Source organism: Saimiri boliviensis, chromosome 21, assembly GCF_048565385.1.
Source record: "Saimiri boliviensis isolate mSaiBol1 chromosome 21, mSaiBol1.pri, whole genome shotgun sequence".
Lineage (NCBI taxonomy): Eukaryota > Metazoa > Chordata > Mammalia > Primates > Cebidae > Saimiri > Saimiri boliviensis.
The window spans coordinates 12,334,842-12,362,834 of record NC_133469.1 but is presented as its reverse complement, the minus strand read 5'-3'; the positions used below and the strand labels follow the sequence as shown (position 1 = coordinate 12,362,834).

At 52.4% G+C, this 27,993-nt stretch overlaps 2 protein-coding genes across 5 annotated transcripts; both read left to right on the top strand.

The window, feature by feature from the left end:
* The first annotated feature begins 10 nt into the window (after positions 1-10).
* Positions 11-15,979, top strand: LOC101036011 (DNA dC->dU-editing enzyme APOBEC-3G-like). The gene is made up of 8 exons (XM_039463207.2): positions 11-169; positions 2,118-2,274; positions 5,131-5,422; positions 5,663-5,777; positions 8,539-8,692; positions 12,488-12,776; positions 13,462-13,577; positions 13,860-15,979. Exons 1-8 carry the CDS (start codon positions 24-26, stop codon positions 13,866-13,868), a joined length of 1,278 nt encoding a protein of 425 aa, XP_039319141.2. The 5' UTR covers positions 11-23; the 3' UTR covers positions 13,869-15,979.
* Positions 15,980-16,745: 766 nt separating this feature from the next.
* Positions 16,746-27,751, top strand: LOC101035696 (DNA dC->dU-editing enzyme APOBEC-3G-like). 4 transcript variants are annotated; one of them, XM_074390824.1, is made up of 10 exons: positions 16,763-16,839; positions 17,031-17,213; positions 18,642-18,745; positions 19,548-19,707; positions 21,538-21,829; positions 22,069-22,180; positions 24,266-24,419; positions 26,286-26,574; positions 26,947-27,062; positions 27,348-27,751. In XM_074390824.1, exons 2-10 carry the CDS (start codon positions 17,163-17,165, stop codon positions 27,354-27,356), a joined length of 1,287 nt encoding a protein of 428 aa, XP_074246925.1. In that variant the 5' UTR covers positions 16,763-16,839; positions 17,031-17,162; the 3' UTR covers positions 27,357-27,751. The 4 variants fall into 4 exon arrangements, with proteins under 4 accessions (XP_039319240.1, XP_074246927.1, XP_074246925.1 ...); XM_074390826.1 differs by lacking the exon at positions 17,031-17,213 and having other exon boundaries at positions 16,760-16,839; positions 18,642-18,790; XM_074390825.1 differs by lacking the exon at positions 18,642-18,745.
* Positions 27,752-27,993: the final 242 nt, after the last annotated feature.

Below are 27,993 nucleotides of genomic sequence, written 5' to 3'. Positions count from 1 at the left end.
CTGAGCTGGAATGGGGAGGTGCCATGACTCACAAGGCCCTGCGACATCACTTTAAGAGGGCTGTCCAGCTGCAAGATACTGTAAGCGGAAAGGGAAACCACAGAACTTCGAAAAAGGGCGGGACTGGGACAAGCCTAGCAAAGCGGCCGAGCATGAATCCACAGATCAGGTAGGCTGCCCGCTCTGTCGGCAGGTCCTCCTCTGCCCCTTCCTGCCTGGTGGCCCTGCTGGGCCTCAGTCCTGGCCTCCTCTGTCCCTGCCCATCCCTAGCCCTGGGCTCCCTCCCCTCTGGTTCCTGTGTCACTCCCACTCTCAGCCAGGCTGCTGCTTCTGAATGGGCCGCCTCCCCCGCCTGCCCCAGCTCAGACTCCCCTGTTCAGACGGATCTATGGTGGCTCCCTTTGCAAAGTTCTTCACCCTGAAAGTCATTGCTGAGCTGGTGACCCTGGGAGGGTGCTCCATCTGCGTGCTTCCCCCCATTCCTCAGCTCTGGAACAGGGAGAATTGAACCAAGGGCCAATGGGAGCAATCTGGCATTTTCTTCACAGGGCTTTGGTGGATTTTCTGTAAGATTGACTTTGCTTAAATACAAAGTCTTAGGAGAGGGTATTGGGGAGGAAATGGTCTCTGAAGCACAAGATAAATCATGTCACCCAAGGATGACTCCAGGGTGAGCAGATGTCCTCACACGAAGGTTCCAGTCCAAGGTCACTCTTCATCTTGTAGAACATGACCAGTAACATGGAGTGTGAGAACATGACCATAATAATGTTAGCCAGGTGCAATGATCAGGAGAAATGCTCTTAAGATTGAATGAACAGAGAGCGGGTCCTCAATGGCTCCCTTCTGCAGGGCCTGTGCTGCAGAGGCTGGACAGGGCTGGCCTGGAAAGGGACCCCAGCTCCCTCCACCAAGCTCCATGTCCTGGGCATGGTACCCTGCCTCTCTGCACCTCTGGCACCTCCTCTGTAAGATGGGAATGGCCCCTGCAGGCCCAGGTTATCATCACATGAGCTCAGAACCTTGCAGCACTTAGAGGAGTGACCTGGGCCTTGGAATTCGGTTCTACCATAACTTTAAAATAATGTTGGCTGGCCACAGTGGCTCACGCCTGTAATCCCAGCACTCTGAGAGGCCGACCGGGGTGGATCACCAGCTCAGGAGATCGAGAAAATCCTGACTAACATGGCGAAACCCCGTATCTACTAAAATACAAAAATTAGCTAGGTGTGGTCGTGGGTGCCTGTGGTCCCAGCTACTCAGGAGGCTGAGGCAGGGAATCACTTGAACCCAGGAGGCGGAGATTGCAGTGAGCCCAGATCTCGCCACTGCACTCCAGTCAGGCAACAGAGCAAGACTCTGTCTCAAAATAAATAAATAAATAAATAAATAAATAAATAAATAAATAAATAATGTTAGCCAGGTGCAGTGGCTCACACCTGTAATCCCAGTACTTTGGGAGACTGAGGCAGGCAGATCACCTGAGGTCGGGAGTTCAAGGCCCACCTGAACAACATGGTGAAACCCCATCTCTACTAAAAATACAAAATTAGCTGGGTATGGTGGCACATGCCTACAATCCCAGCTACTCAGGAGACTGAGGCAGGAGAATCGCTTGAACCTGGGAGGTGGAGATTGCAGTGAGCCCAGATCTCACCACTGCACTCCAGCCTGGGCAACAACAGGGAAACTCTGTCTCAAAATAAAATAAAATAAATTACAAATATTGTTAACATGCAGAGGTGAAGCGTCAGGAAGGAATTGAGCTAAAAGGTTAAAAGCTTTTATTTTCGGGTGAGGCATTTTATTCTCCTTTGCATTTTCCTAATGGGTGGGGAGTGGGTGGGCAGAAATACTGGAGGGTGGGGAAGGTACTCCTGGAAAGACCAGCCCTGGGGCCTGAGTAGGGAGAGGTCACCCAGCCCTGCTGCCCCTGCCACCATCGTCTCTTCTTCCTGTCTCCTCAGTCTTCCTGCCTGGGAAGGTGGCAGAAACTCTCAGGGCTGTGGAGGGATGGGGGAGGCTCAAGGCTGTCCAGGAGCTGTGTTGAGTGGACATCAGCTCCGAGACTCCGGGGAGCGCTCTGTGCATGGGCCCTTTCTCTCTTGTGCCTTCAGAAATCCCATGGAGCGGATATATCGAAATGTATTCTACTACAACTTTGTAAATGAACCTGTCCTCCCTCATCGGCCCTACAGCTGGCTGTGCTACGAAGTGAAGATAAAGAAGGACCCCTCAAAACTCCCTTGGGACACAGGAGTCTTTCGAGGCCAGGTACCACCCAAACTTCAGTCGGATCACAGGCAGGATCTAAGCAGCTGGGAATGCAGAAAACATAAGACTAAGTAAAATATGTGGCGGCGGCGGGCTCTCAATTGTCTGTTTCTTCCCACATTCCCTTTTTTTTTTTTTTTTTTTTGAGATGGAGTCTTGCTCTGTCGCCCAGGCTGGAGATCTTGGCTCACTGCAACCTCTGCTTCCCGGGTTCAAGCAATTCTCCTGCCTCAGCCTCCTGAGTAGCTGGCATTACAGGAGCCCACCACCACCCCCAGCTAATGTTTCTATTTTCAGTAGAGACAGGGTTTCGTCATGGCGGCCAGGCTGGTCTGTAACTCCTGACCTCAGGTGATTCAGGAGTTGGGATCCCTTCCAAAGTGCTGGGATTACAGGCATGAGCCACTGCACCTGGCCACTTCCCACATTTCTTCTGCATTTTTTGAGACAGAGTTTCATTCTGTTGCCCAGACTGGAGTGCAGTGGCACCATCTCGGCTCACTGCAACCTCTGCCTCCCGGGATCAAGTGATTCTCTTGCCTCAGCCTCCCGAGTAGCTGGGATTACAGGCGCCCACCACCATGACTGACTGATTTTTTGTATTTTTAGTAGAGACCGGGTTTTGCCATGTTGGCCAGGCTGGTCTTGAACTCCTGACCTTGTGATTTGCCCACCTTGGCCTCCCAAAGTGCTGTGATTACAGGCGTCTGCCACGGAGCCTAGCCTCTACTTCCTACATTTCTTAAGTCCGTGGCCCAGACCTTTTGGCTTGACTGCCTGGCCACTGCCCTGATTCCTCCATTTCAAGGTATCATCACAGGATGGTGAAGCCTCACTCCTCACCCTGCTGCCCGCACTCGGGACACTAAAACCCCTGCCTTTCCCACCCAGCCCTGCAGCCTCCTCCATCCAGGCACGAGACTTTTCAGTGTGTTTGGGGAGGAAGCCATCTGTTTGCTAGACAGGTCTGGCCAACGGCAGTGCTGGCCACAGAAACACCCGGGACTCAGGAGTGAAGTGCAAGAGTTTCCAGTCTCCACACACTAAAAGGCGACAAGAACTGGCGAATAACTATTTTATTTAGTCCACTGTAGCTCACATAATACTTCAGCATTAATTAACATAGAATTTTCAGGGCCAGGTGTGGCGGCTCACACCTGAAATCCCAGCACTTTGGGAGGTCAAGACGGGTGGATCACGAGGCTGTAGTTCAAGACCAGCCTAGCCAAGATGGTGAAACCCCATCTCTACTAAAAGGTACAAATTTAGCTGGGTGTAGTGGTGCGTACCTGTAATCCCAGCTACTCGGGAGGCTGAGGCAAGGAATTGCTTGAACCCGGGAAGTGGAGGTTTCAGTGAACCGAGATCATGCCACTGCACTCCAGCTTGGGTGACAGAGCCAGGCTTCATCTCAAAAAACAAAACAAAACAAACAAACAAAAATACTACTGGTTGGGCGTGGGGTCTCACGCCTGTAATCCCAGAACTTTAGAAGGCCGAGGCAAGAGAATCACGAGGTCAAGAATTCGAGACCAGCCTGACCAACATGGTGAAACCCCAATTCTACTAAAAAATAGAAAAATTAGCCTGGCATGATGACATGTGACTGTTATCCCAGCTACTCAGGAGCCTGACGCAGGAGAATTGCTTGAACCCAGGAGGCAGAGGTTGCAGTGAGCCGAGATCACATCATTGCACTCCAGCCTGGGCAACAGAGTGATATTCCCTCTCAAAAAAAAAAAAAAAAAAATACAAATACAAATACAAATACAAAAATTATCTGGGTGCAGTGGCAGGCACCTGTAATCCCAGCTACTTGGGAGGCTGAGGAAGGAGAATCACTTGAACGTGGGAGGTGGAGGCTACAGTGAGCCAAGGTTGTACCATACACTCCAGCTTGGGTGACAGAGTGAGATTCCATCTCAAAAACAAACAAAAATTCTTCACAAGATAGTGAAGTTTTTTATTCTTCTCACTCTCAAAAGAGTGGTGTATTCTTCCTGTGCCCAGGTCTCTCATCAGGCCCCATTTTAAGTGCTCCGTAGTCCCCGTGGCCAGTGCCCTCCACCGACATGGGACAGTACAGGTTCAGCGGCCTCCCCAGCAGACAGCAGGCAGGGAACGAGGCAGATCCCAGAGGGCCAGGACACAGCAGGGGCTGAGCATGTCTGGTGAATGGATGCCTGGGAGAATGGATGCCAGAATTCACGCATGAGGCTGTGAACAGGGCCAGTAAAACTACCAACAGAAGGGAAGCACGTGTCTCAGTGCACCCTGTGATGCTTCAACGGCATGACTGAGACGGGGAAATTTACAATGAACAGAAATGCGTTGGCTCCAGTTCTGGACTCTGGGAAGTCCAATGTCAAGGCACCAGAAAGTTTCTGGGTCCTGTGAGCTGCACCGTCACGTGGGGGTGAAGGTTGTTGGGGAAGCTCAGGGGATGCTGCAGACAGAGTGGCCTGGGATGTGGAGTCACTGCTGCTCCACCACACGGGGACAGAGGAAGCAGGAGTTTAGTCTGACACGCTGCCCCTCCAGCTAGAGGAGAAGAGACAGAGAGAGGGGCTGAAGTCACCCTTGCATAACCACCCCAGTGGCACCCACAAAGGTGCAGTCCCCACAGCCTCATAGTCGAGTGTCAGTGCCGACTCTTAAGGCCATTGCAATAGCAATTAACATTGAACACGAGCTTTGGAGCAGACAAACTCTCAAGCCAAAGAGGGGCGTGGAGGAAAGGAGCTTCAATGAACAAGCTCCCCCAGCTCTGTCCTGGCCCCTCCTCCCCCTGCCCCACCCCTGCACTCCTCCTGCTCAGTGTCCCACAGCTTCCCCTGCCCCCTCCTCTTCTCCCAGGTCTATTCGAAGCCTCAACACCACCCAGAGATGAGATTCCTCCATTGGTTCCGAAAGTGGAAGCCGCATAGTGACCAGGAGTACGAGGTGACCTGGTTTGTGTCCTGGAGCCCCTGCCCAGTGTGTGCAAGGAATGTGGCTGAGTTCCTGGCCGAAGACGGGAAGGTCACCCTGACCATCTTCGTGGCCCGCCTCTACTACTTCTGGGACCCACATTACTGGAAGGAGCTTCGCAGACTGTGTCAGAGGAGAGACAGTCCTCATGCCACCATGAAGATCATGAGTTACGGCGGTGAGAAGTGGGGGTTCAGGAGTGTGGGAGGGACTGCGTGAGGATCTGCGATGGGTGCCTCCCACACCTACCTGTGGGTCTGTGATGCCAGCAGAGGCCAAGTGTCCCACAGGAGCCTGTGGGGTCAAGTCTGGCACTGAGTGTAACTAACATCCCGGAGTAGGTCTGGGAGGGGAGGGCCCCAGGGTCACAGGAGAGAGGCCAGCTGGGCCTGACTGCTTTCTCTCTTCTTTTTCTCAGAATTTGAACACTGTTGGGACTATTTCGTGGACAACAAAACAGAGACATTCGCTCCTTGGAATGAGCTGTCTAGAAATTACACATTACTGCGCATCACGCTGGGGGAGGTTCTCAGGTGAGGGTCTCCCTCCGGCCTCATCACCTCTCTCCTCTCACCTCCTGCTCATCCTCCTGAGGCCTCCCCTCTGTCCAAAGCAGGCCCCCTCCTGGCCGAGCCCTCCTGCCCTCCCTCCTGCCCCACTTCCTGCCCTCATGGTCACCCTCCCCACCCCCACCCTCATCCCCACCTCTGCTCCCTCCACCTCGCTGTCTCCCCTGCTTTCCTGGGCCCTTCCTGTGAGTGAGAGGCCCCTTCTGCCTCCGGAGTGACCTCCATCCACCCCTGAGGCCGCCCTCCCCTCAGCCTGGGAGCCCCAGCCTGGCTCCTTCCACCTCCCTGGCGTAACCGAATTTGTCATGAATGGGTGTGAATATTCACAAGCCTGACAATCGGAAGCTTTGAGCAACATTTTTTTTTTTTTTTTTTTTTTTTTTTGAGACGGAGTTTCGCTCTTGTTACCCAGGCTGGAGTGCAATGGCGCGATCTCGGCTCACCGCAACCTCCGCCTCCTGGGTTCAGGCAATTCTCCTGCCTCAGCCTCCTGAGTAGCTGGGATTACAGGCACATGCCACCATGCCCAGCTAATTTTTTGTATTTTTAGTAGAGATGGGGTTTCGCCATGTTGACCAGGATGGTCTTGATCTCTTGAGCTTGTGATCCACCCGCCTCGGCCTCCCAAAGTGCTGGGATTACAGGCTTGAGCCACCGCGCCCGGCTGAGCAACATTCTTAAAGGCCAGTCCTGAGCCCCTGAGAAGGAGCCACCTCCAAGGCCACTCCTTCTGGCTCACAGGGGGTCCCTTCCAGTCTTTCCTCTGTACACCTGCACACCTGGGGTCTTTCTACCTCCAAATGTCCTCCTCATTTATGGACCCTAGCCAAGTGAATTTGGGCCCACACTAAAGGTGTCATTTAAATTAAGGTCCTGATATAAGGACTTGTCTCTAGGCAGGATGCGGGGGGCTCTTGCGTGTAATCCTAGCACTTTGGGAGCCAAGGGAGGTGGATCACTTGAGGTCAGGAGTTCGAGACCAGCCTGGCCAACATGTGAAAACCCATCTCTACCAAAAATATGAAAATTAGCCAGGCGTGGTGCTGGTGCACACCTATAATCCCAGTTACCCAAGAAGCTGAGGCAGGAGAATCGCTTGAACCTGGGAGGTGGAGATTTTCATGAGCTCAGACTGTGCCACCGCACTCCAGCCTGGGTCAAAGATGGAAACTTCTTCTCAGACAAACAAAAAAGAAAGGACCTGTTTCCAAATACAACCACACTTTGAGGTAGCAAGGGTTAAAATGTAAGCTCTGAATGAAGAGACCCCCAAACAGGGTTTGTGTGAGCAACATGGCTGTTTATTCACCCGGGTGTGGGCGGGCTGAGTCCGAAAAGCCAGTGGAGGGCTGTGGGATAGGAGTTGGTTTTATAGGTTTGAGGTAAACAGTAGAAAGTTACAGAAGTTACAGTTTATGGTGGTTTCTTGCAAGATGGGAGGGGGTCATAGGTTTGCAAGCTGGGAGGGGTCCTAGGGTCAAGGTTGACCAAGGTCAGTTAAAAAGTCCAATGGCCTTGTCAATTAAGGCCAGAATAAGAAACAATAGAAGAACGTCTCAAGTTAGTAAAGCATCTCAGGGGTTCATTGTTTTTCCACTTTTCGTGGTCTTCCGATTTTCTGATTCCAGACGGCCCTTCAGAGGTGTACCTGTGGGTCACAGAGGTGACCATGCCATCCACGGGGTGGTCAGACCTTACAGTGGGAGTTGGGGCCTCAATATGTTGATTTTGGGGAGAAACAGTGCAGCTCACAGCAACAAGGACAGCCATTGTGGGTGGGCCTGGGGGTGGGGGAGGGGTTCCTGTCCTCTGTGTGTGTGTGTCTCCCAGGGGGTCCTGACCCGACCCTCACAGCGCATCCCATCCACCCAGATCTTTCTGCGTGCTCCACCCACCCCATTCCTCCTGCACCCCACACTCCTGAGCCGCTCCTTAGCCCCCAACAGGCTCTCCGCCCCGGGCTGCTCCCCTTCTCACTCTCTCTGGGTCTCTTTAGGGGTCCCCACGTGACCCCTCAGCTGATTCCCATGGCTTCCCCAGTTCCAGGCTCTGCAGAGTCCCATCAGAGCTCACATCCTCCCCTCTGTCCAGTCCAGGGAGAAGACCTGGCATTTCTATTTTGGAAATGCCTCTGCACTGGGAGCTAAGAGTTCACTTTTATTTTCATAATTTGTGGTCTTGTGAGGATAGGTGTTTTTTGGGCAACAGAAGAAAATCCTGTGAATTATCCAAAAAAAGTCCCTAGCAGGCTCTTCTGCTGGTCCCGCTCAGGATCATCTCTGCCCGATGCTGGGTGTGGTAGTATTAACCACGCTTGCAGGAGGGAAGCCCCAGCGGGTTCATCTCCGGCAGGGACTGAGGGTGAGCAGAGCCAGGACTGGGTTGCATGGTGAGGCCAGGGAAGGAGACCCAGCTCTAGCTCAGGGAGAGGGGCAGGGGTCTCCCCGGAGGGCCTGAGCACAGGGAGCTGACCCTGGGAGACCTTGCCAAGGCCCCTACAGGCCCAAGGGCTGCAGGGATCTCCCAGTGAGCCCAGAAGGGGTCAGAGGAGGAGGTTTGGAGATTCCAGCAAGTGAGCGGGAGCCCCACCTGAGTGGTGCCAAGGGATGTGGGGAGCAGGGGGAAGGAATTCGGGGTGCCTAAGGGAAAGCGTGGGGAGGGTGGGGGAGGTGGCGCAGTCCAGGAGGACTCTTACTTTTCTGGGTTTTTCTCCCGCTGTCCACAGATACCGGATGGATCCAGGCACATTCACTTACAACTTTACCAATGACCATTCGGTCCTTGGATGGCACCAGACCTACCTGTGTTACGAGGTGGAGCACCGGCACAATGGCACCTGGGTCCCGCTGCACCAGCACAGGGGCTTCATACTTAACGAGGTGATCACCAGCCACCAGCATCCAGGCAGGGCCCTCCCCATCCAGGGACACACATGGCTAGAAGGTTCTGGATGGGACTCGTGGGGTCCCGCACACTGTCTGTCACCTGTGCTTCCTGCACTGCTGCTGTTTGGCCCGGGGATTTGGGAAGATCTCGTCTTCAGTAATGCTCTAGGATCAGCAGCTTCCAGGCCCACATGCCTAACTGGCCACATTAGCCTAACAGGTGCTCAGGTGCACCACTAGTCCAGAGTCACCCCCAGGTCCAGGGCTCAGCCATTCCCCCTCCTCCTGTGCTCTGAGAGGGTTAGGGCAGACCCCAGAGCCAGGTATGTTCAAAGGCAAATTGCTTCCTGAGGACCCTCCCAGGATCCCCTCACAGAAGCAGCTCTCCCCAGGAATGATTCAGAATGGTGGGATTTTTTTTTTTTTTTTTTTTTTTTTTTTAGAAAAAGAATAAAGAAGAGGAAGAAAGAGAAAGAGGAAGAGGGAGAGAGGATGGGGGTATTGCTTTATTGCCCGGGCTAGAATGCAGTCTAAATATGGATATGCCTATAATTGTCCTTAATAATGGAGATATAAAAGAAAATGAGGGAAGAGAATAACAAACAAGGAACCAACCAAGATTTCTTTTAAACGTCTAAGTTGATATGATGTGGTACTGAGAAGAGTGTATATTTTGTATATTTAAAGTGGAGAGTTCTATAAATGTTAATTACATTTACTTGTTCCAGATCTGAGTTCAAGTTCTGAATATCGTTGTTAATTTTCTGTCTCATTGATCTGTCTAATATTAATGTTGAAGTCTCCCACTATTATTGTGTGGGAGTCTAAGTCTCTTTATAAGTCTTGTATGTCTGCGTATTCCTGTATTGGGTGCGTATGTATTTAGGATCTTTAGCTCTTCTTGTTGTTGCATTGATCCTTTTATCATTATATAATGTCCTTCTTTGCTTCTTTTGATCTTTGTTGCTTAATTGTAACTTCTGCTTTTTATTTATTTATTTTAGCTCTCTGTTTGGTTGGTAAATCTTTCTCCATCCCTTGTTTGGAGTCTTTGTGTATGCTTGAATGTGAGATGGATCTGGATGCAGCATACTGACGGGTTTTAGTTTTTTATTCAAATTGCCTGTCTTTGGATTGGGGGATTTAGTCTATTTAAATTTAGAATTAATAATAATATATGTGAGTTTAATACTGCCATTAGCTGGCTATTTTGTCCATTAGTTGATGTAAATTCTTCATTATATTGATGCTCTTTTTGATAATTTTTTTAGAAAGGCTGTTACTGTTTGTTCCTTTCTATGTGTAGTGGTTCTTTCAGAAGCTCTTGTAAAGCAGGCCTGGTAGTGATGAAATCTCTGAGTGCTTGCTTATTCACAAAAAACTTTATTTTTCCTTCACTTGTGAAGCTTAGTTTGGCTGGATGTGAAATTCTGGGTTGAAAGTTCTTTTCTTTAAGGATGTTGAATATTGGCCCCCACTCTCTTCTGGCTTGTAGGGTTTCTGCTGAGAGATCTGCTGTAAGTCTGATAGGCTTCCCTTTGTGGGTAACCCGACCTTTCTCTCTGGCTGCCCTTAGTATTTTCTCCTTCATTTCAACCCTGGTGAATCTGACGATTATGTGCCTTGGAGTTGCTCTTCTTGAGGAATATCTCTGTGGTGTTCTCTGTATTACCTGGAGTTGAATATTATCCTGCCTTACTAGGCTGGGAAAATTTTCCTGAATAATGTCCTGAAGCATATTTTCCAGCTTGGATTCATTCTCTTCGTCACATTCAGGTACACCTATCAAGCGTAGATTAGGTCTTTTCACATAGTCCCATATTTCTTGGAGACTTTGCTCGTTCCTTTTTATCCTTTTTTCTCTAATCTTGTCTTGTTTTATTTCATTGAGTTGGTCTTCGACCTCTGATATCCTTTCTTCTGCTTGATCAATTCGGCTGTTAAAACTTGTGCATACTTCGGGCGCGGTGGCTCAAGGGGCCGGGCGCGGTGGCTCAAGCCTGTAATCCCAGCACTTTGGGAGGCTGAGGCGGGTGGATCACAAGGTCAAGAGATCGAGACCATCTTGGTCAACAAGGTGAAACCCCGTCTCTACTAAAAATACAAAAAATTAGCTGGGCATGGTGGCTCATGCCTGTAATCCCAGCTACTCAGGAGGCTGAGACAGGAGAATTGCCTGAACCCAGGAGGCGGAGGTTGCGGTGAGCCGAGATCGTGCCATTGCACTCCAGCCTGGGTAACAAGAGCAAAACTCCATCTCAAAAAAAAAAAAAAAAAAAAAAAAACTTGTGCATACTTCATGAAGTTCTCCTATTGTGTTTTTCAGCTCCATCAATTCACTTATATTCCTCTCTAAATTGTGCATTCTTGTTAACATTTCGTCAAATCTTTTTTCAAAGTTCTTAGTTGCTTTAGATTGGGTTAAAACAAGTTCTTTTAATTCACAGAAGTTTCTCATTATCCACATTTTGAAGCCTGCTTCTGTAATTGGAACACACTCGTTCTCCATCAAGCCTTGTTCCGTTGCTGATGAGCAACCGTGATCCCCCGCTGAGGGAGAGGCGTTCTGATCTTGGGCATTCTCAGCCTTTTTTGGCCGTTTTCCTCCCTTCGTTATAAATTTATCTATCTGTGGTCTTTGAATTCACCGTCTTTGTAATTGGGTTTCTGAGTGGACGTCCAACTTACTGATTCTCAGCGCCGAAATCTGAGCAACCCACTGCACCGACCAAATCAGCGGCGTTAAGATTGATGGTGCTTTTCTGACTCTGCACCAAGAACCGTCGCTCCAAGGCGCCGGCAAAACCGCCTCGCCGGTCACAAGAGTCGCGCTGGCGACCCGTGGGGCTCCTCCGCTGGGAATCTCCTGGTGCATGAGCAACAAGAATTCATGTGAAGGTGTGGCGTCCTCTCCTTCTTTGCGCTTTCAGTGGGAGCTACAATCCCGAGCTGTTAGTGATCAGCCATCTTGGATCTCAACCCCCCAGAATGGTGGGATTTGAGGACTCAGGGCCTACCTGACCTCACAAGGCCAGGATTCCCCAGTGCCTGCTCCTGGTTACATCCTGCTGGGAGAGAGACTGAGGAAGAAGAGGCTGACCTGGGATTCTGTCCTGACCAGGGTGGAGCCCACAGCAAGGCCAGAACAGTCTCCCCACGAGGGACGAACACGCAGCTCAGTGGCATCTGTCCTCCCTCACCTAGCTCTGCAGTCCCTCTGGGCCCAGAGTGATGGTCGTGAAGGCACTGACCTCAGATGCAAAATGAGAGGATGCTCCAAATACTCAGTATCAGAGAAATCCCTTCGTAATGTCAAATAAAATGATTTAATGCATTATTTTAAAAATCAGGTCAGGTGTGGTGGCTCACACTTGTAGTCCCAGCAGTTTGGGAGGCCAAGGCCAGAGGATGACTTGATGTCATGAGCTGGAGACCAGCCTGGCCACCATGGTAAAACCTCGTTTCTACTAAAAAGACAAAAATTAGCCAGGTGTGGTGGTGGGCGCCTGTAATCCCAGCTACTGGGGAGGCTGAGGCATGAGAATCTCTGGAACCCGAGAGGCAGTGGTTGCAGTGAGCCAAGATCGCAGTACTGCAGGCCAGCCTGAGTAACAGAACCAGACTCTGTCTCAAAAAAAGAAAAATAAGAAAAGAAAATCATCTTGGGAACTGGGGTTTGGTGCCCCTTCTAATCTTGTGTGGGAGGCTGCCCCGCACCCAGCCTCACCTGATCCAGGCTGTCCCTCCCTGCTCACAAAAGACGGCCTCACACCTTGCTTTCTTTTCTAGGCTTCAAACAGTCTCAGTTTCCCTGAAGGCTGCCATGCAGAGCTGTGCCTCCTGGACCTGATTTCCTTTTGGAAGCTGGACCTGGCCCAGCGCTACCGGGTCACCTGCTTCATCTCCTGGAGCCCCTGCTTCAGCTGTGCCCAGGAGGTGGCTGAATTCCTTCAAGAGAACCCACACGTGAACCTGCGCATCTTCGCTGCCCGCATCTATGATTATCGTCCAGGATATGAGGAGGGGCTGCGCAGGCTGCACAGAGCTGGGGCCCCAATTTCCATGATGAAATACAGTGGTGAGAATGGAAGCCTGGAGTGGGGTGGGGTCAGCCAGGGCAGGAGAGGGCCCTGGGGAGTTTCTAGACAGTGGGGAGGGCGGGCATCCCTGGGGGAGAGGCCTTGGTCTGCTGCCTGCAGAGGCGAGGGCTGCACTCTGGGCCTGACTTTGGGGTCTATGGGAAGAGAGAGGCCAGGCCAGGAGATGGGGGCCTGGGAAGGGCGGGGAGGGTGGCTGGAAGTGGAAGACAGACTTGGGGCTTCCAGAAGAATGAGGACTCCTCCTGAATCCCTTCCATCCCCAGGCTTCCTCCCTCACACCCCACCCTCTTTCTCCCTGCTCCCCACATCCATTGGCACCTATCAGGAGGGGCTCCCGCTCACTTGCTGGAGCCTCCAAACCTCCCCCTCTGACCCCTTCTGGGGCTCACTGGGAGATCCCTGCAGCCCTGGGGCCTGTCGGGGCCTTGCAGGGTCTCCCAGGGTCAGCTTCCTGTGCTCAGGCCCTCTGGGGAGGCCCCTGCTCTTCTCCCTGGCCCAGATTCCAATGGGAAGGAAGTGACTAATACAGAGCGAAATCCTGAGGGGAGTGGGAGGAACAGGAGGGACTGAAACCAGCCTGTGGAAGTTTGTCCTGAGAGTCAGGGCCCTCGGTGCCTCCTTCCCACAGGGGTACATGACTTATCTCCCCTGTCCCTTTTTCAGAGTTTAGGTACTGCTGGGACACCTTTGTGGATCACCAGGGACACCCCTTCCAGCCCTGGGAGGGACTAGATGAGCACAGCCAAGCCCTGAGTGGGAGGCTGCAGGCCATTCTCCAGGTGAGGGCTTCCTCCCTCTGCCCAGAGCCCAATCGGCCTCTCCTCCTCCCCTCTCCCTCTGGGCCTTGCCTTCCCCTCTGCTCAGAGCCTCCTCTGGGTTCCCTGCTCCCCCCGGGTGCCCAGCTCTGTCTCTCCCTGTCCTTCTCAGAGCCTCCCTCTCTCTCCCACCTCCCGTGTCCCCCCACCTCTCCTGTCATTGTCCCTGTCCCCAGGCCTCCTCCCTGTGCCCTCTTTCTACTCTCTGTCCCTGCTCCATTCAACTCCCTGCTCTTCCTGAATCAGGGAAACTGATGGATGAGCCTCAGTCTCTAAGGAAGGCAGAGACCTGGGCTGAGCAGCAGAATAAAAGATCTTCCAAGAAATGCAAGCAGGCTGTTCACCACCATCTCCAGCTGATCACAGACGCCAGCAAAGCAATGAGCTCCTCACAAGTAGATTATTTTAAAAATTAGAGCGTGTAAGGCCGGGCACGGTGGCTCAAGCCTGTAATCCCAGCACTTTGGGAGGCCGAGGCGGGTGGATCACGAGGTCGAGAGATCAAGACGACCCTGGTCCACATGGTGAAACCCCGTCTCTACTAAAAATACAAAAAATTAGCTTGGCATGGTGGCACATGCCCGTAATCCCAGCTACTCAGGAGGCTGAGGCAGGAGAATTGCCTGAACCCAGGAGGCGGAGGTTGCGGTGAGCCGAGATCGCGCCATTGCACTCCAGCCTGGGTAACAAGAGCGAAACTCCGTCTCAAAAAAAAAAAAAAAAAAAAATTAGAGCATGTAATGTTAACGTAGTGAAAGGAGAACAGACCCTAAGCCAGGCAAAGCACCTTTTGTTAACCTGACTGGCTGTCTTGTAACAGTCAGAGGAGGCGGCCCCGAGCTTATAAAATGAGGGGTTTACATGGGGTGAAAGGAGCATAATGGAGTTTCAGGACTGAGATAATCTGTCAGCTTGTAACAGGCACAGAGATATTTTGTTTACTTGTGACTTACTTACAATACATCATCCTGTGACTTTTGTGGGGACAGTTTTTTTTAAAAAATCAGGATTTTACAGATATGTGTTAAGCAGGAATTTACAAGTGTGGATGGCAAACATTGGTTTTCCCTGTCCTCTCCCAAGCTGCCCAGATGGCTGTAATCAGGCTTTGCTTAATTGTAACAGGTCTGGTAGCCTTGACCTGGCACCCAGATAGGAGTTCAGAAACGCAGCTGCAGAGCACTCGGAGTGCGGAGGACTCAGCCTGCATGGAGGGGGTTTTCTGAGGCAGCTTGTCCCTAACAGAACAAATTACTTTTAATCAAAAATGTATGTGATGCTTCAAGAATACAGTAGTGAGATTGTGCTCAGAAAGGTTTCAGACCTACTAATCCAGTGATAATTGAATTGGCTTTATGTGAAAACCTTCGCTCTGAATGAGGAGACCCCCAAACAGGCTTTGTGTGAGCAACATGGCTGTTTATTCATACGGGTGTGGGCGGGCTGAGGCCGAAAATGGAGTCAGCAAAGAGTAGTGGGATAGGAGTTGATTTTATAGGTTGTGAGGAAGGCAGTGGAAAGTTACGAAAGTTACTTTAGGGCGTTTTTTTGGAAGCTGGGAGGGGGTCGTAGGTTTGCAAGCTGGGAGGGGGTTGTAGGGTGTGGAGTCAAGGTCGTTTACAAAGTCCAACGGCCTTGTCAATTGAGGGCAGAATAAGAAACAATAGAATAAGGTCTCAGGGTAGTTAGGAGCTGCAGGGGTTGATCGTTTCTTACAGGAACTCACCGGGGTGTGCATGCAGATCACAGAGATGGTCGTGCTGTTCTTGGTGTGGCCTTATACTTTATGTAGAAGAATAAAATGAAATACTAATTTTTTTTTTGAAATGGAGTCTCACTTTGTCACCAGACCTGGAGTGCAATGGCATGGTCTCGGCTCACTGCAACCTCCACCTCCCAAGTTCATGCAATTCTTCTGCCTCAGCTTCCCAAATAGCTGGGATTACAGGCGTGGAACACCACACCCTGCTAATTTTTATATTTTCAGTAGGGACAGGGTTTCACTATGTTGGCCAGGCTGGTTGCAAACTCCTGAACTCGTGATCCACCTGCCTCGGCCTCCCAAAGTGGTGGGATTATAGGAGTGAGCCACCATGCCCAGCCGGGATCATATGTTACAGGCATGTATGTTCGATAAGCACGGAGCGGAGCGCAACCACCAGCATGAACATTCCTAGCTTCTCCTATATCCTGTTGAATATGTATGTTTCGCCAACCCCTTCAGCATAAAGCTCCTGCCCCAACCCCTCCTGCTTCTAAAGGTCTGTCTCTGGTGTTTCCCAGAGGCTGCTCTTCCCAGCCTGCGGGATGGCTACCTTGCAGGCTGTCACCCTTAACAAGAAATAAAAGTTTCCTTTCTGAATTTATATGTTGTGAAATGTTTAGTTAACTGCACCATGGGAGCACACTACTAGGGGAAGGGAGCTGTGAGATGCACAGGTTGGCCTGAGACACCAGCCACTGCTTTCATGACATGGGACAAGAGGAAGGCAAGAGCTCAGCCCACCAGGGAGGAGATCCAGGCAGGAGAAGTGGAAGAAGGAGAAGCCGGAAGGAAGGAGCTCAGTGTGGGAGTGCCCATGACATCCTGGTGGGCCAGCTGGGGGCCACACCCACCTGCTGTCCCTCCTTCCCATGCTGGCCTCCGAGTGTGAAGGCGTGGGGGCGGGGAGGATGTAGACACCTGGCCCTTCACTCTCCCTTCCTGTCCCCATGGCGGCTGGGTGGGGTGTCTCTGGGATGATCCTTGAGGGCAGGATCCAGGAGTCCGTGCAGAGGCTTCAGCTTGTCTGTCTTGATGGTGGAGAGGTGGCTCCAGCTGACCTGGACCACCAGGGAGGGGCCTCTGCTCTGCTGGCTCAGCCTAGTGTGGACCCACCTCCCCAGCTCTGGCTGAAATGACTTTCTCTTTCCCTTTGCAATTCCCTTGGGTCCTGCCGCACAGAGCAGCCTGCTTTATCAGAGGTCTCTCTGCCAGGGGGAGAGCCCCCGAGAAAGAGAAAACCAGAAAGAGGGGGAGAGCCCAGAAAGATAAAGCACTCCGGAGCCTCCCGAACCAGAGCCTGAGCTGGAAGGGGGAGGGACCATGACTCACAAGGCCCTGGGCGTGGTCACTTTAAGAAGGGCTGTCCTAAAACCTGAATCCCGTAGCAGAAAGTGAAACCCTAGTGGTCCAGACAAAGATCATGGTTGGGACTAGCTGGCCACAGATGAAGCCTCAGACCAGGTATGGCTGCCCCCTCCTGCCTGGTAGCCCTGATGGGACTTAGCCCTGGCCTCCCCCTGCCCCTGGCTCACCCTGGGCTGGCTCTCTCCCCTCTGGTCCCTCTGTTGCCCCCACTCCCGGCCAGGCTCTTTGCCCCAGTGTGGTCGCCTCACTGCTGCTTCTGAATGGGCCACCTCCCCCCCCTGCCCCAGCCCAGGCCTCCTGCTGAGACTCTCTCCCCTGAAAGTCCTGGCCAGGCTGATGCTCCCTGCCCTGGGAGGGTGCTCCCTCTACGTGCCTCCCACCTTTCCTAAGCTCTGGAACTGGAAGTACTGAACCAAAGGATGACTGGAGCGATCAGGCATTTTTGTTCACAGTGCTTTGATGGATTTTCTGTAAGATTTACTTTGCTTAAATACAAAGTCTTGGGCTGGGGGTGGTGGCTCACGCCTGCAGTCCCAGCGCTTTGGGAGGCGGGTGGATCATGAGATCAGGAGTTCAAGACCAGCCTGGCCAACATGGGGAAACTTCATCTCTACTAAAAATACAAAAAATTAGCTGGGCATGGTAGCAGACATCTGTAATCTCAACTACTCAAGAGGCAGAGGCAGGGGAATCGCTTGAACCCAGGAGGTGGAGGTTGCATTGAGCTGAGATTGCGCCATTGCACTCCAGCTTGGGCAACAGAGGGAGACTCTGTCTCAAAAAAAAAAAAAAAAAAAAGTCTTATGAGAGGTTTTTGGGGAGGGAATGGTCTCTGAAGCACAAGATAAATTATCTCTTCCAAGAATGTCTCCACTGAGGACACAGGAGGCTGCAGATGACCCCAAACACACAGTCCTCCTCCAGTGTTAAAACGGGAGCTCTGAATGAAGAGACCCCCAAACAGGCTTTGTGCGAGGAACATGGCTGTTTATTCGCCCAAGTGTGGCCACGCTGAGGCGGAAAATGGAGTCAGCAGAGGGTAGAGGGAGAGGAGTTGGTTTTATAGGTTTGGAGTTAAACAGTGGAAAGTTACAGAAGTAACTTTAGGGTGTTTTTTTGCAGGCTGGGAGGGGGTTGTAGGTTTGCAAGCTGGGAGGGGGTCGTAGGGCATGCAGTCATGAGGTTGGCCAAGGTTGGTTACAAAGTCACAAAGTCCAATGGCCTTGTCAATTGAGGCCGGAATAAGAAACAATAGTGACATTTTGGCCTGTATGATAAAAGAAGAAAGAAAGAAAGAAACAATAGAAGAATGTCTCAGGTTAGTTAGGCGTTGCAGGAGTTGATCGTTTCTTTCAGGAACTCATCTGGGGTGTGTGTGCAGGGTACACAGAGATTACCATACCATTCATGGGGCAGTCAGACCTTACATCTGGGACTGCCATTCACTGTTTATAATGACACCAGTAACATGGAATACAGAGGAAAAAACGCAACGATCAGGAGAAATGCTCTTATTTTAAAATGTAATGAGAAGAGAGCCCAGTCCCCAACAGCTCCCTCCTGCAGGGCCGGTGATGCAGAGGCTGGACAGGGCTGGCCTGGAAAGGAGCCCCAGCCCCATCAGCCCAGCTCCGTGTCCTGGGCAGGTTACCCTGCCTCTCTGTGCCTCTGGCACCTCCTCTGTAAGATGGGAATGGCCCTGCAGGCCCAGGTCAGCATCATATGAGCTCAGAACCTCGAAGCACTTAGAACAGTGGACTGGGCCTCAGCATTCAGTTCTACCGTCATTTAAAAATAATCATATAGAGGTGAAATGCCAGGAGCGACCTAAGCTGAAAGGTTAAAAGCTATTATTTGGGGGTGAAGAGTTTTGTTCTCTCTGTCTTTTTTTTTTTTAGACGGAGTTTAACTCATCGCCCAGGCCAGAGTGCAGTGGCTCCATCTCAGCTCACTGCAGCCTCCAGCTGGCAGTTCAGGCAATTCTCCTGCCTCAACCTCCAGAGTAACTGGGATTACGGGCACCTGCTACCACGCCTGGCTAATCTTTGTTTGTATTTTTAGTAGAGACACAGGGTTTCACTATGTTAGCCAGGCTGGTCTCAAACTCCTGACCTCAAGTGATCTGCCTGCCTCAGCCTCCCCAAAGTGCTGAGATTACAGGCATGAGTCATAACACCCAGCCAAGAACTTTATTCTCTTTTTCATTTTCCCAATTGGAGAGTGGGTAGGCAGAAATTTTGGGAGGGTGAGCAATGTACCCATGGAAAGACCAGAGCTGGGCCCTGAGCGGGAAGAGGTTACCCTGGCCCTGCTGCCCCTGCCACCATCCTCTTCTTTTGTTCTCTCTATGGTCTTTTTTTTTTTTTTTGAGATGCAGTCTTGCTGTGTCACCAGGCTAGAGTGTAATCAGATGACCTTGGCTCACTGCAACCTCCGCCTCCCGGGTTCAAGATTCCCCTGCCTCAGCCTCCCTAGTAGCTGAAATTACAGGCATGGCACTACCACGCCTGGCTAATTTTTTGTATTTTAGTACAGACGGGTTTTCACCATGTTGGCCAGGATGGTCTCGAACTCATGACCTCATGATACACCCGCCTCAGCCTCCCACAGTACTGGGATTACAGGCATGAGACACCCAGCCATCTCCCTGGTCTTCCTGCCTGGGCAGGCAGCAGAAATTCTCAGGCCTGTGGAGGGATAGGGGAGGCCCAGGGCTGTCCAGCGAGCTGTGTAGAGTGGACATCAGCCCGGAGGGCTCCAGGGAGCGCTGTCCGCATTGGCTGGTTTCTCTCTTGTGTCTTCAGAAACACGGTGGTGCGAATGGATCCAGACACATTCTTCTACAACTTTTATAATAGACCCATCCTTTCTCATCGGAATACCGTCTGGCTGTGCTACGAAGTGAAAATGAAAACAAACGACCGCTCAAGGCCCCCTTTGGTTGCAAAGATCTTTCAAGGCCAGGTACCCCCCAGACTCTAATTAATTTGCAGGCAGGAGCTAAGCCAGCTGGGGAAGCAAAGCACGCACTGATCAGTGAGATGCCCTGCAGTGGGCTATCCAGTGTGTACTTTTCTCCCGTGTTTTTCAAGTCCGTGGACCTGACGTGCTGGCTTGACCGTCCTGGGATCCGATCGTGGGGGTATGCCTCTTATTAAATAGCCTTTTTTTTTTCTTTTTTTAAGATGGAGTTTTGCTCTTGTTGTCCAGGCTGGAGTGCAATGGCGCTATCTCGGCTCACTGGAACCTCTGCCTCCTGGGTTCAAGCAATCAGACTCCTGAGTAGCTGGGATTACAGGTGCCTATCACCATGCCCAGCTAAATTTTTTGTATTTTTAGTAGAGATGGGGTTTCATCGTGTTGGCCAGGCTGGCCTTGAGCTCCTCACCTCAGGTGATCCACCTGCCTTGGGTTCCCAAAGTGTTGGGATGACAGGCATGAGCCACCTCGCCTGGCCTAATTTTAATATTTTATTTAATCCAATGTAGCTAACATATTACTTCAACATTAATTAACATAAAATTCTTCACAAGACAGTGAAGTCTTTTTCTTCTCACACCGAGTCTTTGAAATGAGCAGTGTAGGCCACGCACAGTGGCTTGTGCCTATAATCCCAGCACTTTGGGAGGCCAAGGCAGGCGGATCACCTGAGGTTAGATGTTTAAAACCAGCTTGGCCAACAGCATGAAATCCCATCTCTACTAAAAATCCAAAAAAAAAAAAAAAAAAAAAAAAAAAAAAAAAAAAAGCCAGGTGTGGTGGTGCACGCCTGTAATTCCAGCTACTCAAGAGGCTGACTCAGTAGAATCACTTGAACCCATGAGGCAGAGGTTGTGGCGAGCCGAGGTCACACCATTGCACTCCAGCCTGGGCAACAAGACAAAACTCTGTCTCAGAGAGAGAGAGAGAGAGAAATGAGCTGTGTATTTTTCCTGTGCTCAGGTCTCTCATCAGGCTCCATTTCAAGTGCTCTGTAGCCCCCGTGGCCAATGCCCCCCCCCACCCCCCACATGGGACAGCATAGGCCCAGCAGCCTCCCAAGCAGACAGCAGGCAGGAAACGAGGCAGATCCCAGAGGGCCAGGACACAGCTGGGACTGAGCATGTCTGGTGAATGGATGCCTGGGAGAATGGATGCCAGAATTCAGGCATGAGGCTGTGAACAGGGCCAGGAAGACTACCAACAGAAGGGAAGCACGTGTCTCAGTGCACCCTGTGATGCTTCAACAGCATGACTGAAACGGGGAAATTTACAATGAACAGAAATGCGTTGGCTCCAGTTCTGGACACTAGGAAGTCCAATGTCAAGGCACCAGCAAGTTTCCGGGGCCTGCGAGCTGCACCGTCACGTGGGGGTGAAGGTTGTTGGGGAAGCTCAGGGGATGCTGCAGACAGAGCAGCCTGGGATGTGGAGTCACTGCTGCTCCACCACACGGGGACAGAGGAAGCAGGAGTTTAGTCTGACACGCTGCCCCTCCAGCTGGAGGAGAAGAGACAGAGAGAGGGGCTGAAGTCACCCTTGCATAACCACCCCAGTGGCACCCACAAAGGTGCAGTCCCCACAGCCTCATAGTTGAGTGTCAGTCCCACCTCTTAAGGCCATTGCAATAGCAATTAACACTGAACACGAGCTTTGGAGCAGACAAACTCTCAAGCCAAAGAGGGGGATGGAGGAAAGGAGCTTCAATGAACAAGCTCCCCCAGCTCTGTCCTGGCCCCTCCTCCCCCTGCCCCACCCCTGCACTCCTCCTGCTCAGTGTCCCACAGCTTCCCCTGCCCCCTCCTCTTCTCCCAGGTCTATTCGAAGCCTCAACACCACCCAGAGATGAGATTCCTCCATTGGTTCCGAAAGTGGAAGCCGCATAGTGACCAGGAGTACGAGGTGACCTGGTTTGTGTCCTGGAGCCCCTGCCCAGTGTGTGCAAGGAATGTGGCTGAGTTCCTGGCCGAGGACAGGAAGGTCACCCTGACCATCTTCGTGGCCCGCCTCTACTACTTCTGGGACCCACATTACCGGGAGGAGCTTCGCAGACTGTGTCAGAGGAGAGACAGTCCTCATGCCACCATGAAGATCATGAGTTACGGCGGTGAGAAGTGGGGGTTCAGGGGTGTGGGAGGAACTGCGTGAGGATCTGCGATGGGTGCCTCCCACACCTACCTGTGGGTCTGTGATGCCAGCAGAGGCCAAGTGTCCCAGGGGAGCCTGTGGGGTCAGGTCAGGCACTGAGTGTAACTAACATCCCGGAGTAGGTCTGGGAGGGGAGGGTCCCAGGGTCACAAAGAGAGGCCAGCTGGGTGTGACTGCGTTCTCTCTTCTTTTTCTCAGAATTTCAACACTGTTGGGACAAGTTTGTGGACAACCAAAGATTGTACAAGCCTTGGAATAAGCTGCCTAAACATTATACATTACTGCACATCACACTGGGGGAAGTTCTCGGGTGAGGGGCTCCTTCCGCCTCATCGCCTCTCTCCTCTCACCTCCTCCTGCTCATCCACCTGAGGCCCCTGCTCTGTCTCAGACCAGTTCCACTCCTGGCCGAGCCCTCCTGACCTCCCTCCTGCCCGGCTGCCTGCCCTCATGGTCACACCCCCCACCCCTACCCTCATCCCCACCTCTAGCCCCACCCCTGCTCCCTCCACCTTGCTGTCTCCCCTGCTTTCCTGGGCTCTTCCTGTGAGTGAGAGGCCCCTTCTGCCTCCAAAGTGACCTCCATCCACCCCCGAGACTGCCCTCCCCTCAGCCTGGAAGCCACAGCTTGGCTTCTTCCATCTCCCAGGCGTGAATATTCACAAGCCCTACAGAAGCTTTCAGCAACATCCTTAAAGGCCAACCTAAGCCCCTGAGAAGGAGCCGCCTTTATGGAAACAGAGCTTCAGGCTTCGGCTGCCATAGAAGATGGCCCCGGGCTGGGCACTCACAGGGCAGCTGTTTATTTTCTTACAGATGTGGAGGCTGCAAGTTCAAGGTGGAGCCATCAGCTGGGTTGTTTCCTCTGAGGCCCGAGGCCACTCCTCCTGGCTGGCAGGGGTCCCTCCCAGCCGTTGCCCTCTGTGGCCTTTGCTCTGTGAACCTGCACCCCTGGCATCTCTCTGCCTCCAAATGTCCTCCTGGTTTATGGACCCCAGCCAAGTGAATTTAGGCCCACACTAAAGGTCTCATTTAAATTAATCATCTGATGAAAGGACCTGTCTCCAGGCTGGGTGCAGAGATTCATGCCTGTAATCCCAGTACTTTGGGAGTCTGAGGCGGGTCCATCACCTAGGTCAGGGGTTTGAGATCAGCCTGGCCGACATGGCGAAACCCTGTCTCTACCAAAAATAGAAAAATTAGCCAGGCGGGGGGTGCATGTTTATAATCCTGGCTACCCTAACCTGGGAGGCAGAGGTTGTGGTGAGGCCAGACTGTGGCACCGCACTCCAGCCTGAGTGAAAGATGGAAACTTCTCAAACAAACAAACAAAAAAGGATCTGTTTCCAAATACAGCCACACCTTGAGGCAGTGGGGGTTGGGGCTTCAATATGTGAATTTTGGGGTGAAACAGTGCAGCCCACAGCAACAAGCACAGTCATCGTGGGCGGGCCTGGGGGGCGGGGGCGGGGTTCCTGTCCTCTGTGTGTGTGTCTCCCAGGGGGTCCTGACCCGACTCTCACAGCCCCTCCACCCAGACCTTCCTGCATGCTCCACCCATCCCATTCCTCCTGCACCCCACACTCCTGAGCCGCTCCTTAGCCGCCAACAGGTTCCCCGCCCCGGGCTGCTCCCCTTCTCACTCTCTCTGGGTCTCTTTAGGGGTCCCCACGTGACCCCTCAGCTGATGCCCCTGGCTTCCCCAGTTCCAGGCTCTGCAGCGTCCCATCAGAGCTCACATCCTCCCCTCTGTCCAGTCCAGGGAGAAGACCTGGCATTTCTGTTTTGGAAATGCCTCTGCACTGGGCGCTAAGAGTTCACTTTTATTTTCATAATTTGTGGTCTTGTGAGGATAGGTGTTTTTTGGGCAACAGAAGAAAATCCTGTGAATTATTAAAAAAAAAAAAAAAAGTCCCTAGCAGGCTCTTCTCCTGCTGGTCCTGCTCAGGATCATCTCTGCCCAGATGCTGGGTGTGGTAGTATTAACCCCGCTTGCAGGAGGGAAGCCCCAGCGGGTTCATCTCCGGCAGGGACTGAGGGTGAGCAGAGCCAGGACAGGGTTGCATGGTGAGGCCAGGGAAGGAGACCCAGCTGTAGCTCAGGGAGAGGGGCAGGGGCCTCCCCAGAGGGCCTGAGCACAGGGAGCTGACCCTGGGAGACCCTGACAAGGCCCCAGCAGGCCCCAGGGCTGCAGGGATCTCCCAGCCAGCCCCAGAAGGGGTCAGAGGAGGAGGTTTGGAGATTCCAGCAAGTGAGCAGGAGCCCCTCTGACAGGTACCAAGGGATGTGGGGAGTAGGAAGAAGCGAGTTGGGGTGCCTGGGGGAAAGGGTGGGGAGGGAGGGGGAGGCAAGGCAGTCTAGGAGGGCTCTTACTTTTCTGAGCTTTTCTCCACAGACACCTGATGGATCCAGGCACATTCTCTTACAACTTTACCAATGACCCTTCGGTCCTTGGACGGCACCAGACCTACCTGTGTTACGAGGTGGAGCACGTGCACAATGGCACCTGGGTCCCGATGCACCAGCACAGGGGCTTCATACTCAACGAGGTGATCACCAGACACCCGCAAGCACACAGGGCCCTCCCCATCCAGGGACACGCATGGCTGGAAGGTTCTGGGTAGGACCGGTGGGGTCCCCAGACTGTCTTTCACCTGTGCTTCCTGCACTGCTGCTGCTTGGCCCTGGGGTTCGGGGAGACCTCGGCTTCAGTGACTCTAGGATCAGCAGCTTCCAGCCCCACATGCGTAACTGGCCACGTGTCTCAGGTGCACCACTAGTCCAGAGTCACCCCCAGGTACAGGGCTCAGCCATCCCCTCTCCTGCTGTGCTCTGAGAGGGTCGGGGCAGAGGAAAAGGGTCTGCACCAGGGCCAGGTGGGATCAAAGGCAAAGTGCTTCCTGAGACCCTCCCAGGATCCCCCCACAGAAGCAGCTCTCACCAGGAATCATTAGAACGGTGGGATTTGAGGACTCAGGGCCTACCTGACCTCTCACAAGGCCAGGATTCCCCAGTGCCTGCTCCTGGGCTACATCATGCGGGGAGAGAGACTGAGGCAGGAGAGGCTGATCAGGGATTCCATCCTGACCAGGGTAGAGCCCACAGCAAGGCCAGAACAGGCCCACATCAGGATGCAGGGATGGCCAGCATTTGGGGAGGAGCTGGGACAGGCCAAGCCAAGGGGCCCTGAGCCAGAGGGATGATCTTCCCTGGCCCCTGCCCAGCACAGCCTCTGGTTAGAGAGGTCCAATTCTGTTTGGCTCTGGTGCTAGACTTGGGGGCTCCTCTGGGCTTTATGAGCTCAATGTAGACCTTGCTGGGCCCACACACACTGCTTGGAAGCTATTTTTTAGGGCGCGGATCTCCATCACTGCCTATCCCGTGGGACAGGACTCTCCCGCAGAATGACCCACAGCCCCTTCTCGGCACAGACCGTGTCCTCTCTTCTGCCCTGAGTCCTCTCCACACTGGCGTCCTGGGCTTCACTAGTTCCTCATTGAGATGGAAAATCCTTCACTTGTTTTTGGACAAAATGCCATAATTCCTTGGGCTCAAAAAGGACAACTGCCCCATTATTTGGGCCCTTCCCCATTTGGGGTTAGTCCTACTGGGAGCTCCTCATCCCCACTTCTCCCTGCAAAGGGAGCCCTCTGGCTTCAGTCTATGTCACCCTTGGACTCAGTACAGAATAAAGTGCAATGTGGAAGCTTCTAGAATTATGGGTCACAGAAGGGGTGGGCTGAGGAGGAATGATGGGTAGAGAGGTCAGTCTTTCCACAAGGGATTCAGACACGACTCAGTGGCATCTGTCCTCCCTCCCCTAGCTCTGCAGCCCCTCCCTGCAGGCCTGGGCCCAGATTGAGGGTCCTGAAGTCACTGACCTCAGGTCCAAAATAAGACCATGCTCCAAACACTCAGTAACAGAGAAATCCCTTCGCAACGTCAAATAAAATTAATACATTATTTTCAAAATCAGGCCGGGTGTGGTGGCTCACACCTGTAATCCCAGCACTTTGGGAAGCCAAGGCAAGAGCATCACTTGAGGTCAGGAGTTCAAGACCAGCCTGGCCACCGTGGTGAAACCCCGTCTCTACTAAAGATACAAAAGTTAGCCTGGTGTAGTGGGGAGGCCCTCTAATCCCAGCTACTGAGGAGGCTGAGGCACAAGAATCACTTGAACCTGGGAGGTGAAGGTTGCAGTGAGCTGAGATGGAGCCACTGCACGCCAGCTTGAGTGACAGAACCAGACTGTGTCTCAAGAAAAGAAAAATAAGAAAAGAAAATCATCTTGATAACTGGGGTTTGGTGCCCCTTCTAATCTTGTGTGGGAGGCTGCCCCGCACCCAGCCTCACCTGATCCAGGCTGTCCCTCCCTGCTCACAAAAGATGGCCTCACACCTTGCTTTCATTTCTAGGCTTCAAATAATCCCGGTTTCCCTGAAGGCCGCCATGCAGAGCTGTGCCTCCTGGACCTGATTTCCTTTTGGAAGCTGGACCTGGCCCAGCGCTACAGGGTCACCTGCTTCATCTCCTGGAGTCCCTGCTTCAGCTGTGCTGAGAAGGTGGCTGAATTCCTTCAAGAGAACCCACACGTGAACCTGCACATCTTTGCTGCCCGCATCTATGATTGTCAACGAGGATATAAAAAGGGCCTGCGCAGGCTGGACAGAGCTAGGGCCCCAATTTCCATGATGAAATACAGTGGTGAGAATGAAAGCCTGGAGTGGGGTGGGGTCAGCTGGGGCAGGAGAGGGCCCTGGGGAGTTACTAGATAGTGGGGAAGGCGGGCATCCCCGGGGGAGAGGCCAGGCCAGGAGATTGGGTCCCAGGGATGGCAGGGAGGGGAGGGTGGCTGCAAGTAGAAGACAGACTTGGGGCTTCCAGAAAGAATGAGAACTGGGGTGTCCCAGATTCCAATGGGAAGGAAGTGCCTGATGAAGGAGGGAAGTCCCTAGGGGAGGCAGAGGGAAAGGAGGGACCGAAACCAGCATGTGGAAGTCTGTCCTGAGAGTCAGGGCCCTCAGTGCCTCCCCCTCCCCACAGGGAACGTGACTTATCTCCTCTGTCCCTTTTCAGAGTTTAGGCACTGCTGGGACACCTTTGTGGATCGCCAGGGACACCCCTTCCAGCCCTGGGAGGGACTAGATGAGCACAGCCAAGCCCTGAGTGGGAGGCTGCAGGCCATTCTCCAGGTGAGGGCTTCCTCCCTCTGCCCAGAGCCCAATCGGCCTCTCCTCCTCCCCTCTCCCTCTGGGCCTTGCCTTCCCCTCTGCTCAGAACCTCCTCTGGGTTCTCTGCTCCCCGCAGGGCACCCAGCTCTGTCTCTCCCTTTCCTTCTCACAGCCTCCCTCTCTCTCCCACCTCCCGTGTCCCCCCACCTCTCCTGTCATTGTCCCTGTCCCCAGGCCTCCTCCCTGTGCCCTCTTTCTACTCTCTCAGTCCCTGCTCCATTCAACTCCCTGCTCTTCCTGAATCAGGGAAACTGATGGATGATGCTCAGTCTTTAAGGAAAGCAGAGACCTGGGCTGAGCAGCAGAATAAAAGATCTTCCAAGAAATGCAAGCAGGCTGTTCACCACCATCTCCAGCTGATCACAGACGCCAGCAAAGTAATGCGCTCCTGACCAAGTAGATTATTTTAAAAATTAGAGTGAATTACCTTTAATCAAAAATTTATGTGCTATAGTAGTAAGATTGTGCTCAATACAGTCAGAAACGTTTCAAACCTACTAATCCAGTGACAATTTGAATTGGTTTTATATGTAGAGGAATACAATGAAATACTAAATATTTTCATATTTTTCCCTCTGTGATTGTATCATGACTTGCAAGTGTTTACATAAATATTAGCAAATGTGTAGCTGTCTTTCCTTTTGTAGTGGACCTGCAGTGGGAAAAAGGTCACACTGCATTCCTCTGGAGCCAGAAAACTCAGCTAAACCCCACAGGAGAGTGATAAAAAATGTGCAGTCATTCTGGGCAAAGGGGCCAGTGTAGGGGAAGCCAGAGGGCCTGACCCTGGTGAAAGAACCCCACAGTTAGTCATGTCACAGTGTTGTAACCGAACGAGTTATAGAGAAAGTGCCATACTCTGAGATTGAATCAGGAGTCCTTTTATTGCTGG